The following is an 18,200-nucleotide window of genomic DNA, read 5'->3' on the forward strand; positions in this document are numbered from 1 at the left end:
TGAACCTCCTTCACTCTTGGACCAGCAATCAGCAGCTATATGACCTACCTTGCCACACTTGAAACATTTAGCTTTCTTTGGATCAAAAGAACTCTTGCCTTTACCCTTCTTAAAACCAAACTTCTTCTGCTCAATCCTTTGAGTCAAAAGAGCCACTTGACTTTCCAGATCCTGAATCTCCTCATCTACATCAGAATCACTATCATCAGAGGTCTCATCACTTTCAGAATCAACCCTACTAGAGTAACTAGAGAACAATTGCTTGTTCTTCTTAGTAGTAGCTATCAATGCAGCTTCTGGATCTTTAACAACTCTCTTAGCATTGATCTTGTTCTTCAACTGTGATTCTTCAAAGTTTGACAATATGCCAAACAACTCACTTAGTTCATAAGTGTCTATCTTTTCACTGATTACCATTGATGTAATCACAGATTCAAAGTTTGAAGGTAACAGTTCAATGAACTTTTGACACAACACTTGTTGTGTTTTCTCTACACCAACACTTTCAAGATCATTAATCAGAACCTGGAATCTTGAATGAAGATCACTCAAGGATTCTTTAGGCTGAGCAGCAAAATTTTCATAACACCTTATCAGATTCTTCTTCTTCTGAGTCTTAACAACTGTGACTCCTTCATAATCATTGAGCAAGAGATCCCACATAGCTTTTGCAGTTTTAGCATGACTGATCTTCCTGAGAATTGGAACAGTAACACCATTACCTATAATACTCCTTATCTTGCTATCAAGCTTGAACTTTATGGCTTCTGCTTCTGTCCACTTATCTCTTGGTTTTTCACGAAGATAAGCAGGTTGAGCAGCAGCAGTACTTGTAGCAGGAACAGCTTCAACCATTGTACCAGGTATAATAGGTCCTACTGTAAGAACTTGTTCAGCATCTTCATGAATCGAACCAAGAAACCATAGAACTTTTAGCTTCCAAGTTGCAAAGTCTGTGCCATCGAAAATTGGCACACCTTTTCCAGCCATAACTGGAGTTGGGATGGAACTGGTAGACATCTTAAATCAAAGTATGGATCGTTTTAAGATTACCAAGTTGGATTTACACCAAACCCGCTCTGATACCAGTTATTAGTTCACAATAACTTGATTATGAACACTAAACTCTCAATAAACAATAGATACAAATTATATGAACAAAATTGAGAGAACACGAATGATATATAATATGAAAGACAAAGTAATCGTGCTTGAGAGATACAAAATACAATGAACATCGTACCCCTATTTATACAAGGTTAAACCAAATCTCCAAGATTTGGTTTCCAAAACTACTTGACTAAAAGATAGGAAAAGATAAACTAAAACTTATTAATATTCTAAATAAATCAGTGTTTATCTTCTAGAGATAATATCAAATCAAAACGTGATCTTCTAAATATTTATCCAGATCTCCAGAATTCCCATAGCTTCTTTACCAAGTAATTAAACCGTTCACACAAACAGATTCTGCAACTTGCATCTCCAGACTCTAACTTCCAGACTCTAACTTCCTGCAAAACATTTTGACTCATCAGATCTTATTCCAACACAGCTCAATATACATCAGTACATAGTACTCAATGGATGGCTTTATCTGGGGATCAATTTAGGTAGAATGAGAAAGGAAGTATATAATGGTTAAAAACATGATAACTACCGTCTTCAAAAATCCGACTTTGTGAAATCGAAGATTCTAAAAACCAAAACTGGTAGAATGTGTAGCAGACAAGATCCTGTGATCAATGCATCTAAATCAAACACTGACACAAGTTCATTATAATTGAGAGAATGATGAGAAACAATAACGGTATTTAACCACTTATGTATCCTTTCTTGCCAAGACTACCTGAATACGGATTGGCGTGTGAGAGCTATTATGTGCAAGTGAGGTTTTCATTAACAAACTTGTTGAATCCACTATAATTCAACAAAAGAGTATTCAAACAAACAATTCAGGTTGAGTCAGAGAATTGTACTAAGCTCGTGCAGGAACGCACTGAACGCACAAATAAACGTGTCGAGAAAGAAATGCTCTTGAATGCGTTTAAGTTTCTCACAACACCAAGAGAACATACCGCTCGAAGAATGAGAAATGTTGTTGAATGCATAGGAGCAAGTTATAATGTAGTATGTTTCACAATGTCAACGACGACCATCACAACCCAACAACTACTAGTGTACCTAAATATGGTTAAATAAATTATTAGTGTAATATTATTTCACTTTTAATCGATGTAATATTTTTAATTTTAAATTAATGTAATATTTGTAATTTTAAGTAATGTTATGTTTTTTGATTAAATAATGAGTCAGTCTCTTATTGAAGAAGTATGTCATGATTGTTAGCAGTTATTAGTTTTTTTGATCAGTTTTTTTCGATCATTCCAAGGAAATGTTACGGTGACGTTGATTGAGTTTAGTTTTTTATTAACGATAATGTTATAGACATAGACACTTATAGTTGTTATAGTTGGGAATGTTCAGTGTATTGTGGTTATGATATAATTTATACATTTAATTTATTTATTGATTGATGTAGAATCATGCACCAATTGCAACGTAATAATACTCGTCACCAGAATAGTATTTTTTTGGGTAAAGACCAGAATAGTATTTGTTTTACTAATTATTAATTATTATTGTTATATACAGAATGGAGTATATTAATAGAGTTTGGCTAACTTAATAAGTTACGAAGCAATCAATACACTTAAAGTTCTCAATTAATTTAAAAAATGCGTTTAATAAACTCTTTAACCCATATTATAATTATAATTACGAGTAGTATTCAGTATAATTTTAGAAAGTCAAATTTCAGTTCAATTTGTCAAACTATTTAAACAAAAATGGCCATTCAAGTCAAGTGAAATTAGTTAGTTTACCTTAATTGTCAAATTAACTTACACATTTAGGTGCCATCTTTAAATCGGTACACCTAACGAACAAAACCGTATAATCTAACGATTATTTAATTTTTATTTTTTATTTATTTATATTTATTTATTTATTTATAATAAGAAAATCACTAGCAACTACAGTATAAACACACCGTTAACAAAATGTCACAAATATAGTCAATTCGTCAAATTTGACCGACTCTTTCACAAACGACCAATCACATCTTGCCACGTCAGTACATCCATTTCGATGCTTCATCTACGGCGCATAAAAGGACCCGCTGTAGCACAATTAATTAAAATAAAAAATAAAAAATAAAAAATCACCTCCTAATCCCACCTTCTTCTATCTTCATTTGTATATGTATATTGACCTCATTTTCCACCTAAAAAATAATATTTTTTATTACCAAATTCCTAAAATGAAGGAAGCACTGCCATTGACAGGTTGTTCTTCAGACATCTTTAACTCATAAACCCTACAATTTTATTAATTTCACAACTTCTAAAAGTGTTTGTTTTGTTTTTATTCCCTTGTGTCAGCTCATCAAACTTTCATATCTATACCTGCCACATGCATCTTCAAGTTTTCATTTTTGTACTTTTGTGAACAGCCAATCATTGATCACGTTATGGGATATTAAATTAATTTTTTTATTTATTTGTACCAATTTATTACTTTCCGGATCTAGTATTTCATGTGTTCATACTTCATGCCATTAATTGATTGCTTACTTTTGAGCTAAATTTTAGATCTTTGGTTTGCACACCAAGTGTTCGACTTTATTCCTGTGAGAGTGTTTATTGATAAGTTTTGTATAGTTTGTTATGGGAAGTGATGTCATGATGGAGCTAGTTGAAGAAGAGAAATTAGTAGCTGCTGCCAAGCTTATTATGAGGGAATTAGAGTCTAATAAGAAGTTATCTAATGAAGCAACAGAAATATTGGTGGATCTAGGTTTGAAACTATCATCTATGGTGAAGATTGCAGAAGTTAAAGATGACGAAGGGGGTGGGAACGAAGAATTAAGTCGTATGAAAGATCGAATCGATTCGATTCATGATAAGGTCATGACATGGGAGGTAGGTCAATCTATGATTTGGGATTCTGGAACTGATGATGCTAAAGAGTATTTGAAATCAGTTGATGAAGTTAGAAGATTGATTGAAAGATTAGAGAGTTTAAATCCGAGTAAAAATAGTCAAGAATTTGATGTTTTGATGAAAGCTAATGATGTTCTTCAGACATCAATGGCTAAATTTGAGGAAGAGTTTAAGCATATTCTTGTTCATAATCGACAAAACTTCGAGCCTGAACGATTGTCGTTTAGGTCAACCGAAGAAGATGGGTTAGATGATAGTTCAAGATACTCTTTTGGGGAAGATTCTTCGTTTGACGAGTCAACTCATAGAGATAGTATGAGCAGAGGAGCTGAAGTTTACATAATGGATTTGGTCAACCCTCAGGTGATTCCTGATCTTCAAAGTATTGCTAATTTGATGTTTGATTCGAATTATGGTAAAGAATGTTGTCAAGCGTTTATTAGTGTTCGTAAAGATGCTTTAGATGATTGCTTATATATTCTTGAAGTAGAAAAAACTAGCATTGAAGATATTGTGAAAATGGAATGGGCTACATTGAATTCCAAGATCAGGAGATGGATAAAAGCGATACGAATCTTCGTACGTATTTATCTCGCGAGCGAAAAGTTCTTGTGCGAACAAATTTTCGTTGAACGTGAGTCGGTAATCACGTTTTGTTTCTCCGAATCATCAAAAGTTTCGATCTTGCAGCTTTTGAATTTTGCAGAAGCGATTTCGGTTGGACCCCACCAACCCGAAAAATTGTTAAGGATTCTAGACATGTATGAAATCTTAACAGATCTTATGTCTGATATAGAGTCTTTTTACCCTGATGAAAATGGTTTGTACTTAAGAACAGAATTTAATGATGTTCTTACTCGAGTAGGCGATTGTGTAACTTCAACGTTTCTTGAATTCAAGAACGCAGTGGGGTCCAACGTGTCGAATGCAGCTTTTCCTGGAGGTGGTGTCCACCATCTCACACGATACGTGATGAATTACATTAGAACGCTCGTTGAGTATAGTAATTCGTTAAATACTCTCTTAAAAGACCATGGTGAAACAGACGATCAAGACTCAACGTCTTCACCGGACATAAGTCCTGCGATCGAAGATGATAGTACGAACGAGAACTCTTCATCTTCTCCGATGGGTTTACATTTTCGATCGCTGATGTCACTTTTGGAATCGAATCTTGAAGAGAAATCGAAGTTATACAAAGAAGACGCGCTGGGACATCTTTTCTTGATGAATAATATCAATTACATGGCTGAAAAAGTCAAAGGGTCAGGGCTAAGAAATGTACTTGGTGACAATTGGATTCGTAAGCGTAACTGGAAGTTTCAACAACATGCCATGGTTTACGAAAGATCAACGTGGAGTTCGATCTTGAGTCTACTTAGAGACGAAGGGCTTTATCATTCTGGTTCGATTTCAAAAACTCTGCTTAAAGAAAGGTTGCAGGCATTTTACACCTCATTCGAAGAAATCTACAAAAGTCAAACTGGATGGTCAATACCGAATCCTCAACTCTGTGAGGATGTAAGGATCTCAATGTCACTAAAGGTAATCCAAGCTTATCGAACTTTCGTTGGTAGGCATGCGAATAATATAAGTGAAAAGTATATTAAGTATAGTGCTGATGATCTTGAAAACTATCTTTTGGATTTGTTTGGGGGCACTCCAAAGTCCTTAAACAGCAGCAGTTTTCATAGAAAGTGATTTTATTAGATTTTGTGCTTTATTTTTATTCTCATATCATGTTTGTATAATGTACTTTGCACTACAATTGTGTTATTGTGTGTATTTCTTTGTATAATTTGTTACCTTTCTATTGAAAGTTGTACATTATATGATATTATATCAAGTTTTGGTGTTTGCTAACTTGTACCTTTTCAAGTTTTGTGCTACATGAATCTGTTTAGTGCCAATTTGTTGAGCAGTTGCATTGCTTGTTACTTTTGGGTTATGTTTAAGAGCCAAAGTTGATTAAGACTCGGACTTTAAGACCTTATTCTCAAGTTCAATCATACAAGTCAAAGGTCAAAGGTCAAAAGTCAACAAATGGTGGGGTGTTGACTTTTCTTTGGTATTACTGTCATGACTCATGACCAGTCAAAGAACAAATATCTATATTCAAAGCGGATGAGCTGTAGTTTGAATGAGTCTACTGAAAGCTAAACCATGGACGTGTTTTGAGATAACATAAACATAACTTTGGTTGAGTTAGACATGACTCTTTACTTAAAAACTAAATTAGTATTGTACATCTTTAGTGATTTCGTTACGCTTAAATTTCATTTCTTGTGATCGTTTCGCAATAAATTTAAATTGTTGTTACGATGTATACTCCTCCAGTATTTCGTTAGAGGGTTGAGTCCAAGAAACACTTTGTGCACACACCAAGGTTAACAAATATGCGTAGTAGGGTATAATTGTGGTAACTGCGAGCAATTTGAACTCGCTGGCAATTTCTTTTTTGTTTGTCCCAAAGTAATAGTCTACTTCTATAAATAGATAAGAATAATTGGTTAAAAATACTTTTATACCCTTACTTTATTTAAGTAAGACAAAAATGTAAGGAAAAAGTAAAGAATAAAACTGGAAAGTAAACAGAAAAGTACATGTCAGTCACTTATTCTTAAACTGTATTTTTTGTTTTGGGGAACTACTAAATTGGGACGGAGGGAGTATTATGTATTCCTATGCTCCAAGATGAAATCTCACTATAGTGGACCGGCTTAGTGCAATACAAGTTTTCGATGTGTCAAGACACAGTTTTAGTGGTCCTATCCCGACTCGATAACAATTAACTTGTCCGAGCTCAGAACGCTCGACCAACAATGTAATGCAGCTACATCTCTCCAACGTACACGATATCTTTCCTACCTGTCTTACACATTTTTTCGACTTTATCATTATATACACTCTCATTGCATACAAGTATGTTGGTATTCAAGAATTTGGTCAGCCCAACAGATGGTAATATAAATACAATACAAGTCTGGATAATAAGAAAAGGGAGTTATTATTTCATAAAAAAAAAATATATATATATAAATATATATATATTTCCACATTTAAACCCTAACAGACGATTTTATCGTAACAGATGGTAGAATATGAATTTAATCAATGACTTGAAAATTTGAAAAATTACATTCAATCACTGTGAAACAAAACTACCTAAACAAGTTATGTTAGAAAGAATACCTAATGATGTAACTAAAGGCAAATAAAGCAGCCATGAAATTAATATCACTAAAACTTTACTAACCTTATACCGTGTCAACGATATTTGATTTGGCAGCAAAACAAATTGTCAGAAAAAAAGATATTAAGCAGCAGTTGAGGTTGTGTACTGAGCAGAGCCGCCTCTTCTGCCGCCCCGTCCTCTGCCTTGCTGATTATAAGGTTCTCCGCCACGTCCACTTGGGCCTCTTCCCCGACCAGAAAACTCACCACGTCCACCGGCATATTCACTTCTACGATAGCCTCGGCCGCCATTGAAGTCGCCGCTACCACGTGCCCTGAAACTGTCACTTCTGAAACCACCTCGTCCTGGAGGGAATCGGCTGCGTCCACTCCAAACTGCAAAAATCACAGGTTAAAATTTATTTAATTGTGTAGCGAAACAAAGAGGTAGAAAGATTGTCGCCAGATCGAATAGGTTGGGTAACACTCAAAACCAAGGGCGGATCTAGTGTTGATTGAGTGGTAGCATACTACCACTGAAATACGCGATACAATGGAATTTTTTTGAGCTTTTAACTAGTGATACCATTGGATAGTGTAAATTATTTTAAGTGACACCGGTGCATATTATAAATTATTGAGCTTTTAACTGGTGACATAACTGGTGACACCCGTGACTACGATTCCTAGATCCACCACTGGTCAAAACTGGTTCGGACAAAAATAGATCCTTTTTATAACCTTGAAACATGAGAAGAATGATTGACGATCAAATGAAAAGCAACTATAAAGTTCATTAACCTCGATTTGTAGTTCTTTTTATCTCTACAACTGCTTCTTTACCGCCAATAATAACTGGGGAACTCTGAAATAAATAAAGTTTTTTATATTAGTAGACACATAGAGGCAGTACTCGAGCTTCGTCATCGTGCAATATATGCAGATATTTTGTCTTGCCTTACAATATTAAAATATAAAAGAAATGATGCTATCATTAGGATTCATCAAAACTTAAATATGCTAAAAACATTTATAGTAAACCAGTTAAACAGGGCATGGATGAGACTCTTAAATGCATATCTCCAAAAACTTGACATTTCATGTGGTGTAATATACCCAAAAGGATAAGTTAGCTCCAAAATTATATCTGTCCCAAGTCTACTTCAAAACATTGAAGCAAACTGATATGCATGCCTTTTATTTTATAATTAATTAATCAGATTTTGTTAATTTATCAAACTAAGGGTACAAATTTTTCAAGAATGGTTGAATTTCATCTAAATTGTGCAGTTTATAATCTTAACAACAACAGTCATTGAGAATATTAAGAACCTTCTTAATCGGGAAACCCTAATAACCAAACTAAAAGTATATTCCTATTAATATTTAGCTCCAACCTTTCCCTTTATTATAATCGATTTGGCTATTTAGGTACCGCAAGCTTTATCAACCATTAACGGTCGACCAAACTTCTACCAACGGCTCTACATTCGATTCTTTTTTTCATTTGTTAAACTAAAGGCCAAACCAAATAAGCACCAATACAGAGATTTGTACAAATTATTGACTCACATAAATTGGCTAACTGTAATTTCAATGAAAACTATACCCACTCGAACAAGTGCGCAAAAAGGTGGCTTTCTGTCACGTTAAAAGATGTGCAACTGACACTGCAACTACGAATCTGCTCCTTCAGTGTATTTTAAAGGCCAGCATGTCAATCATAATTTAAGCTCGAAGTAATGTAAATTATATGTTTTACATAGTATTAGGTCATTAACATGCAATGTGTGTAACATGCACAGCCAGAAAACTTAAAGTTAATCAATTCAACTGGTTTCGAATTCAAGTCTTATAATAAGATGTCTATTCTGTGAACCTAAATATAACCAATCCTGAAATTAAATTCTATATCACTTATCAAGAAGACAAGAACTATGGGCAGATATATACAGCATCTTCAAATATTTTCAAAGCTCAAAGGGACTTGTGGTTGTCTTGTTGAAGTATAAATAACATGTAGATTGATATAAATCCATGGACATATTAAATTTAAATACAAATTCAAATATTAGTCAAACCTGAATAGCATTCTGCATGGAACTGATATCTTCAAATTCGGCAAAGCCAAAACAGAATCCCAACTGGTGATCAATTAGAACGTCATTACATTACACATTGAAGCAACTATCACAATGTTATGTGTGTTACTTAAGTAACAAACCTTGTTACTTCGAACTTGGATGCCTCCTTGTTTAATAGGTCCAAATTTCTTAAACTCCGTCTCAAGCTGAGATACTGTGGCATTTAGAGGCAAATGCCGGATATAAACAGAATAACCATCACCTATATGGAGTAGATAATAACTGTGAGTGGATATGAAAACAGAGTCCTCAGAATACAACAACAACTAGGTACGTGCATAAATTGGGCCAAACCGAACTGGCTACATTCGGTCCATTATCGGTTCTGGAATTCTTAAACTCCGGTCAGGATAATTGCAAAAACCTGTTCTTTTCAGGTCCGAGTCAGAATCAAAATGGAGTGGGTTTTTTAATAGTTTTAAAATTTTCGAACTGGAACTATAAATATTTGGTTCACGGAACTTTCTGAGACTAAAGTGGAACCAGACTGACACCAAACATGTTAAGTTAGTTACTGCTCTGGGTTCCAATATTTAGTCATGGCAATTCCCGACACAACGTGAACAAAATAAATAAACATATAAATAAAAATATATATATTCAAGTTAGGGTTGCGTCTCAACGGGCTCATGTAGTAAATGGTTTGACCTGCCTAACCTGTTCAATAAATGATTCGTGTCAGGGTTATAAATGTGTCGATCTGCAAATTTATAGAAGTTCGATCTGCTATTTGCTAAGCCGTTTAACTCGTTTACCAACAGTTTTAAATGACCAACATGTTTAACCCATTTAGATAAACGTTAACGTGGTTGTGTCTTACATGGGTGCACGTGTTTGGGTTGGGGTTAAGATTTTCTGACATGACTAACTAAACGGTTCGTGTCCGGGTTGGACAATTTCCACTCACCAACCTGGACTCAACAAGCATTGCCAACCATACCATTATTCTTAAGGGGTGTTTGATTAGGGGGTAAGTGAATGAGGGAATGGGTTTGATTACCTAATAAGTTGTTTGGTTAATGGTTTTGAATAAAAAAATGGGAATCAATCCCAACAAATTAGGGATACCGTAACCCACGTTGGATGGTGGGTTTGGAAATTCAGTATCATCCAACTAAACCCATAAATCAAACCCACCCAAGCATCCATTGAATCACATTAAAAGACTAAGGTCACAAAATAACGTGTTACGTAAAAATTATTCATGGAGAAAGGGAAATCAATTAAATAAAATGTAGTGAAACTTACTTTCATCATGAACATTGCCACTATCAGGAGAGCTAATGTTACTCGCGGCTACAGGTGCAGACACTTCTCGTGGCGGACTTTGTGCCACTGTAGCAACTGGTTTGTTTTCCGTTTCTGTAGGCTTTGCCTTTGAAGTAACTGATGGAACATAAACTTTACTAGGCAATGGAACTCTCTTTTTTGTCTGTGAACTTAGAATCGATGCATAGGACATTTTGGGAGTATCGTCCACTGCAGCAGAAGAAATAGATTCTGCCACAACCGATTTGTTATTCTCACTTGGATGTGGTTCATGTTCCACTGAAATCTTTTCATTTACCAACGGTCCCTCATTTTCCAAAACAATTTGAGCTTCTTCCACTACTACTTTAGCTTCTTCTTTATCAACATTATCAAGGTCTGGTAATGGAGAATTGATAGTTTGAGGAGGATCTGGAAACAGCAATGTAACAAACATGTATCAGAAAATAGTCAATATTGATTAACGAAAGTCAAACATAACTAAAGGTGTACCTGGGATCAAATGTGATGTTTGGTTATCATCTATCCCTTCAACTACCACATATTTGTCCTTGTTGGACCAATCTTGACATAAAGTAATAAGTTAGAGGTTTATTTTGTGAAATTATATCACAAATGGATTTGAGGAGGTGGAACATGTGAACGGATAACAAGTGGGCTAGCCGTCATTGTTTTCAATTTTGCTTCTTCCTTGACTTTTCTAATTTATTCTAAACTTGACTATTCTAGATTATTCTAAACTTGATTATCCTAGATTATTCTAGACTTGCTTAATGGACAAGTTTAATCAACTATAAATAGGGATAGTTGCTTTATGTAATAACATGATTGTAATAAGAGTTTTTCTATAATTGGAGAAGGATTTCCAATAAGTTCTTGTTCTTATATTTTACTATTCTGTCTTCATAATCTGGTACCAAATTTCTTCATAATCAGAGCTAAGTTACAAAAGGGATCGTGTTTTTGATCAAAAGGACTAGATCAATCACCAGATTTTAAGACAGAAAAATACGAGCGTCGATCGAAGACTAGATTCATGGGGGATATTATCAATACCTCGGATGCAATCAAGGATACCAGCCATCTTACGTTCCAGTGCCATATCCTAACTGCGACCAATTATCTCATCTGGTCGCTTAGGATCAAAGCGATTTTTAAGGCACATGGAATCTGGGAATCAATTGAACCTGGAACTGATGTCGATCAGAAAAAGGATAATGCTGCAATCGCTTATCTGTATCAGTCTTTACCTGAAGACTTGATTCTTCAAGTTGCAAGTTGCACCCATGCGAACGAAATATGGGATGCAATCAAGACCCGTCACCTTGGAGTTGAACGAGTAATGGAGGCTAGACTTCAAACTCTTAAAGCTGAATTTGAAGCAGCAAGGATGAAAGATAACGAAAAAATTGATGATTTTGCAGCAAAACTTTCTGGAATTGCCTCAAAATCAGCTGCACTTGGAACCGTCATCGAGGAAACCACGTTGGTGAGAAAAATATTAACTGCCATACCAGAAAAATTCTTAAATATGGCAGCCACTATCGAACAACTGGTTGATCTCAAAACGGTGAAATTCCAGGAAGTTGTGGGTAGGCTAAAAGCTTACGAAGAACGAACCAGTCTAAAGACTACAAATAACAGCCATGACCAACTTCTGTTGTCCTATGAAGGATGGGACTCAAGAAAGAAAAGGGAAAACAACTTTGGTCGAGGTCGAGGGAATGGCCAAGACACCCGGGGTAGGGGCCGAGGTCGTGGACAGTTTGGTGGTCGAGGAAGGGGTTCAGGCCGCGGACAAAACTTTTTTGCTGGTAGACAAACAACTGAAAACTTAACTAAAGATCGATCCAAGCTGCAGTGTTTTCGATGTGATGCATTTGGACACTTCTCATCGGATTGTCCAACACGAAAGAAAAGAGAACAAGCAAATTTGACTCAAGCTAGATCAACCGAACTACCAGTGGCTAATGATGACAGACCTGCACTATTGATGTCCGTAGCCAATCAAAGAAGCGAGAAGGAAGTAATTCATCTAAGAGAAAAGAAGGTTTTTCCAGCAAAGTATGAGTCACATGATGGTGGAGAAAACATGTGGTACTTAGATACTGGAGCAACAAACCACATGACAGGAAACAAAGGACTGTTTTCAAAACTTGATACGGATATTGGTGGTACAGTGAGGTTTGGGGACAACTCGTATGTAGATATAGAAGGAAGAGGATCTATTCTTTTAACATATGGATCGCTGCTAATGAAGGTTCAAAGGTCTCCTAATCGGCTGTATAAAATTAATCTCGAGGTTGGGACACCAATTTGTTTACATGCCAAGATTGATGATCCAGCATGGTTGTGGCATGCCCGTCTCGGTCATGTGAATTTTGATACAATAAAGCGACTAGGGACCAACAAGCTAGTGGATGGAGTGCCGGTTATTGACCACCCTACACAGATGTGTGAAGCATGTTTAGCAGGGAAACATTCACGACAAAGTTTTCCTGTCCAGACGACTTTTAGAGCCCAAAATCCACTGGAACAGGTTTATGCAGATCTGTGCGGACCTATTTCCCCTGCCACCCAAGCTGGAAACAGGTACGTTCTGCTGATTGTTGATGATCACAGCAGGTTTATGTGGTCCTTCATGTTAAAAACCAAAGGAGAGGCGTTTGAGCAATTCAAGAAATTCAAGGCGATTGCTGAAAATCAATATGGAAGGAAAATAAAGGTCCTTAGAACTGATCGGGGAGGAGAATTTACATCCAACGAGTTCGATCAATACTGATTATGCTGGAATCACAAGACAGTTGACTGCACCTTACACGCCACAGCAGAATGGTATCGTTGAAAGGCGAAATCGAACAGTGATGAGCACAACAAGGAGTTTTCTTAAAGCAATGGATATGCCACAAAGTTTCTGGGCTGAAGCAGTACGTCACTCGGTTTATGTTCTAAACAGGTTGCCCACAAAGATTTTGAAAAATCAAACACCATATGAGGCTTTAAAAGGAAGAAGACCAAATCTTGATCATTTACGTGTGTTTGGATGTGTTGGATATGTGAAAGTACCTTCAGATCAAGTAAAAAAACTTGATGACAGAAGTATTCCTATGGTTTACTTAGGAACTGAACCAGGAACTAAGGCACATCGTATGTATGATCCCGAGAAGATGAAAATAGTAATCAGTCGAGATGTGGAATTTGATGAAGCACGCAAATGGGATTGGCATTCCGGAGTAGAATACAATCAAGAACCTAATCACAAAGGAGAATTCGTGATACATATAAACCCCGGTGAAGTTGTCTCGGCTGATCAAAATTCTGAAAATGGGCCTACTGAACCAGGCAGCCCAAGTAGCTCATATAGCCCACAAAGCAGCAACTCCTCAAGTCAAGGAATATCGACCAATGAGAAAAGCATAACCCATTCTAATGTTAGCAGTCCTGAAACAACAGTAAAACAACGAGGACCTATGATGTCTCGTCTACCGACAGATACAGTCAATGAGTCAGATCCATCTATGGCAGAAGAGGAGACATATGATGATACACCACCACGAGGTTGGAAAAATCAAAGTGATATATATGATCTTCTTCTTACTGAAGGAGAACCAACAAATTTCAGGGAAGCTACAAGATATAAAGAATGGCAGCAAGCTATGGAAGGTGAAATAGCTTCCATTGAAAGGAATAATACTTGGGAGTTAATGGATCTACCCCAAGGACACCGACCTATTGGACTAAAATGGGTATACAAAATTAAAAATGATGCAAAAGGAAATGTCACACGACATAAAGCACGGCTAGTTGCCAAAGGCTACATCCAGACACATGGTGTAGACTTTGACGAGGTATTCGCACCCGTAGCTAGACTTGAGACTGTTAGACTTATTCTAGCTTTGGCAGCCCAAAGAGGGTGGGATGTTCATCACCTAGATGTTAAAACAGCATTTCTACACGGTGACCTCAAGGAAGAAGTCTTCGTATCTCAACCGGAAGGTTTTGTGATAAAGGGGAAGGAACAAAAGGTGTACAGACTGTCAAAGGCTCTCTATGGCCTGAAGCAAGCCCCACGTGCTTGGAATACAAAATTAGATGGAGTTCTAAAGGAATATGGATTTCGAAGATGTAAGCTTGAACAAGTTGTATACACAAAAAGAACACAAGAAGGATTACTTTTGGTAGGAATTTATGTTGATGATTTGATTGTAACGGGTAATAACCTGGAGAAAATCAAACAATTCAAAAGGCAAATGGAAGATAAATTCGAGATGAGTGATCTGGGCTTACTTTCTTATTATCTCGGACTCGAAGTAATACAAGGCATAGATGGAATAAAAATTCATCAATCAAGATATGCTAAAAGAATCCTAGAGGAAGCAGGAATGTGGGAGTGCAATTCCACCAAATATCCAATGGGACCAGGTCTGAAGTTGATGAAAGATGATGGCAGCAAATGTGTTGATGCAACTGAATACCGGAAAACAATTGGATGCCTTCGGTATTTAACTCATACACGGCCGGATCTTGCATACTCGGTGGGATATGCAAGTAGGTATATGCAAACTCCTAAAATTACTCATCTTCAAGCTGTTAAGCAAATTCTCAGGTACTTGAAAGGTACAGTAGACCTGGGTATTCACTATCGAAGGAATGGTAGCAATAACCTACTTGGATTTAGTGACAGCAGCTTCTCGGTGGACCCAGATGATGGAAAGGGTACTACTGGATTAGTGTTCTACTTTGATGATGGACCTATTGCTTGGAATTCACAAAAACAACAAACAGTGGCTTTATCATCCTGCGAAGCAGAATTTATGGCTGCTACTGCAGCAGCTTGTCAAGCAATATGGTTAAGGGGACTCTTAGCTGAAATAACTGGAAGAAAAGAAGAACAAGTCATGATCAAAGTTGATAATAAGTCAGCAATATCATTGATGAAAAGTCCGGTATTTCATGGAAGAAGTAAGCATATCGACGCACGGTATCATTTCATACGAGAATGTGTTGAAATGGAGAAGATTAAAGTTGAACACATCAGTGGGGATCAGCAACGGGCTGATATTCTTACAAAAGCATTGCCGAAGTTAAAGTTTGCTGAAATGAGAGAGATTCTTGGGGTTCAAAGGATTGAAGACTCAAAGAAATAAATGATTACTCAAGGTCAAGATTGGGGGGGTGATTGTTGGACCAATCTTGACATAAAGTAATAAGTTAGAGGTTTATTTTGTGAAATTATATCACAAATGGATTTGAGGAGGTGGAACATGTGAACGGATAACAAGTGGGCTAGCCGTCATTGTTTTCAATTTTGCTTCTTCCTTGACTTTTCTAATTTATTCTAAACTTGACTATTCTAGATTATTCTAAACTTGATTATCCTAGATTATTCTAGACTTGCTTAATGGACAAGTTTAATCAACTATAAATAGGGATAGTTGCTTTATGTAATAACATGATTGTAATAAGAGTTTTTCTATAATTGGAGAAGGATTTCCAATAAGTTCTTGTTCTTATATTTTACTATTCTGTCTTCATACTCTGGTACCAAATTTCTTCAGTCCTCCACTGGTTTATTTTCATCTACATACCTGAAGACATCATTGAGTACAAAGTAACCCTTATCTTGTTGGGCAAGAAAAAACTTTGAATAAACTTCTTTCTTAAGTTATCTTCCTTCCCGGTTAAGTATCCAGTCACCAAAACAACCACCCCATCCTTGAAAGACTCCTGAGCATCAGCAGTCTTTATCTCAGCCTTGTAGGCAGTGTAATCCAATGAGCATATTTTGTCATTAATACCCTGATCCGGGAGATAAAGAAAATGTTATACTCGGTATTGGGACCTATAAATACTCATACTCGGGATCGGGAACTATAAAAACACTTCGAATAAAAAATAATAATCGCTATGTGTTTGGTTGTACTTGGTAATTGACGGGCACTAAATATAAATTTCATAATATCTACAAATGGAAGTGTTGATGTTGCAACCAACATCATAAGTTGTAAACATTAAACATAATATGCACCATCGTTGCATAACTGACTTGTACAGCAAAGTATAAAACATCATACAGACACGACGAAAACAAAATACTCCCTTTTCTAAAAATTAAAAGGTAGTAACATTTTTTGAAGCGCGGCAATCCTAAAACACTTTGTGTTATTGCAGACTGACCTTCAGTGATTCATGTATTCACCATTTTTGTCACTAAATATCATAAACATAGATTAATCTGTTCCTTTTTTTTTTTTTTTTTTTTTTTTTTTTGTAAAGTTGTGACTTGTGATCCTAGATTCTTTTACCATTCCAGATTTGTGTGAGGTGCTATGAAAAATCACAATGTTCAAACAAATATAAACTTAATACGTTACATTAAAGGGACCACCAAGGTCGAGAAAACTTACTTTCATGGTAGTCACAGTCATCATTGCACCATCTTCATCTGGTCGGCTTATGAAACTAGAGTCTTGATAAAATCTGTGAACCATATCAGGGTTATGATGAAGTATGTGGTAGTATTGCTCAACAAAGGCATTACCAACCACTTGTACGCTAGGAGTCGTTGATGGAGCTTCAGTTTGAGTTGCCATCCTGATCAAAATTTCAAAACGTAACACCATTAGACTCTATTAATAATATTTGCATGCAATAACACATATATATTTAACAGACCTGATTTGAAGTACAACATTCATTGTATATTAAAGCACACGACAAAAGTAAAGCTAACCACGAGAACCAAATTCCCTGATCAAGGAGTGTTTAAAATTGCATATTTTTCCGGCTTATGCATATTTTTAGCACCTTAAATGGTGCTTGGATAGCAGTACAACATAAGCATATAAGCAGTTTCAGCTTTTTATTCAAACATCTCTAAAGTGCATTTTTTCAATTAAGCACTTCAAAAAATGCATTACCAAACACCCCCTTTGTGTGCAGAAACAGAAGAAAAAAAAAGGAATTCCAATACTGTCCACCATCATTAAAACAATATGATATCGAATGAAATGATTCACCTTTTCATTACACTATTAGCTCATACGAAGCAGGGGCGGTTTTATGTAGGGGCAAGGGGCGCGCGCGCCCGCCCCGAGTGGATTTGCAATTTTCAGTGTAAAAATTTCGGATTTTTCGACTTTGCCCCCAATGTATTTTTTTCGCCCAAAATCTACATATTTTGCCCCAAAACCTTCAAATGTTGTCCAAAAAACATCCAGATTTTGCCCAAAAAACTTCAAATTTTGCGCAAAACCCTCCATATTTTGACCCCAAAAAATTGCTACGTTTTAAAAAAAAAAAATTCGCCTCCGGTGAAAAAAAAAATCCTACTTCCGCCACTTATACGAAGTATATTCATTTTCGTAGTTATATTGGAGTATGAAATAAAATGTGCATAAATCAGGTATTTTATTCTTCTTTTGGTATCTATCATCTGATCATGAATTTAGCTTTTCCCATATTCACAACATTTACAATATAATTACTTCATAATCAATAATAATCAAGTCATAATCAATATACAACATAATTAATACGGATTAATTGGATAAACAGTTCGAATGCATATGACGTCACATTAGATCCGACAACAACAACAACAACAACA

The 18,200-nt window shown here is 36.0% G+C and overlaps 2 protein-coding genes across 2 annotated transcripts; one reads left to right on the forward strand and one right to left on the reverse strand.

Moving 5' to 3' along the window:
* The first annotated feature begins 3,228 nt into the window (after positions 1-3,228).
* On the forward strand, positions 3,229-5,736 carry LOC139847030 (exocyst complex component EXO70E2-like). The gene has a single exon (XM_071836626.1). The coding sequence runs from the start codon at positions 3,729-3,731 to the stop codon at positions 5,703-5,705; it is 1,977 nt and encodes a 658-aa protein (XP_071692727.1). The 5' UTR covers positions 3,229-3,728; the 3' UTR covers positions 5,706-5,736.
* A 3,491-nt stretch (positions 5,737-9,227) lies between these two features.
* LOC139848911 (nuclear transport factor 2-like) lies at positions 9,228-17,289 on the reverse strand. Its single transcript, XM_071838592.1, has 8 exons — positions 17,267-17,289; positions 16,999-17,185; positions 16,301-16,390; positions 16,149-16,256; positions 11,084-11,138; positions 10,571-11,002; positions 9,403-9,524; positions 9,228-9,322 (listed from the first exon to the last, which is right to left on the reverse strand). Exons 1-8 carry the CDS (start codon positions 17,287-17,289, stop codon positions 9,254-9,256), a joined length of 1,086 nt encoding a protein of 361 aa, XP_071694693.1. The 3' UTR covers positions 9,228-9,253.
* Between the last annotated feature and the right edge of the window lie 911 nt (positions 17,290-18,200).

Source organism: Rutidosis leptorrhynchoides, chromosome 5, assembly GCF_046630445.1.
Source record: "Rutidosis leptorrhynchoides isolate AG116_Rl617_1_P2 chromosome 5, CSIRO_AGI_Rlap_v1, whole genome shotgun sequence".
Classification (NCBI taxonomy): domain Eukaryota; kingdom Viridiplantae; phylum Streptophyta; class Magnoliopsida; order Asterales; family Asteraceae; genus Rutidosis; species Rutidosis leptorrhynchoides.

Bases quoted from the DNA above. Each gene is read 5' to 3' on its own strand.
- LOC139847030 (XM_071836626.1), top strand. From the start codon at position 3,729: ATGGGAAGTGATGTCATGATGGAGCTAGTTGAAGAAGAGAAATTAGTA.
- LOC139848911 (XM_071838592.1), bottom strand. From the start codon at position 17,289: ATGAATGTTGTACTTCAAATCAG. The intron at 17,186-17,266 runs GTCTGTTAAATA...AATTTTGATCAG, and splicing joins AATGTTGTACTTCAAATCAG to GATGGCAACTCAAACTGAAG. The intron at 11,003-11,083 runs GTACACCTTTAG...TGCTGTTTCCAG, and splicing joins AACATCACATTTGATCCCAG to ATCCTCCTCAAACTATCAAT.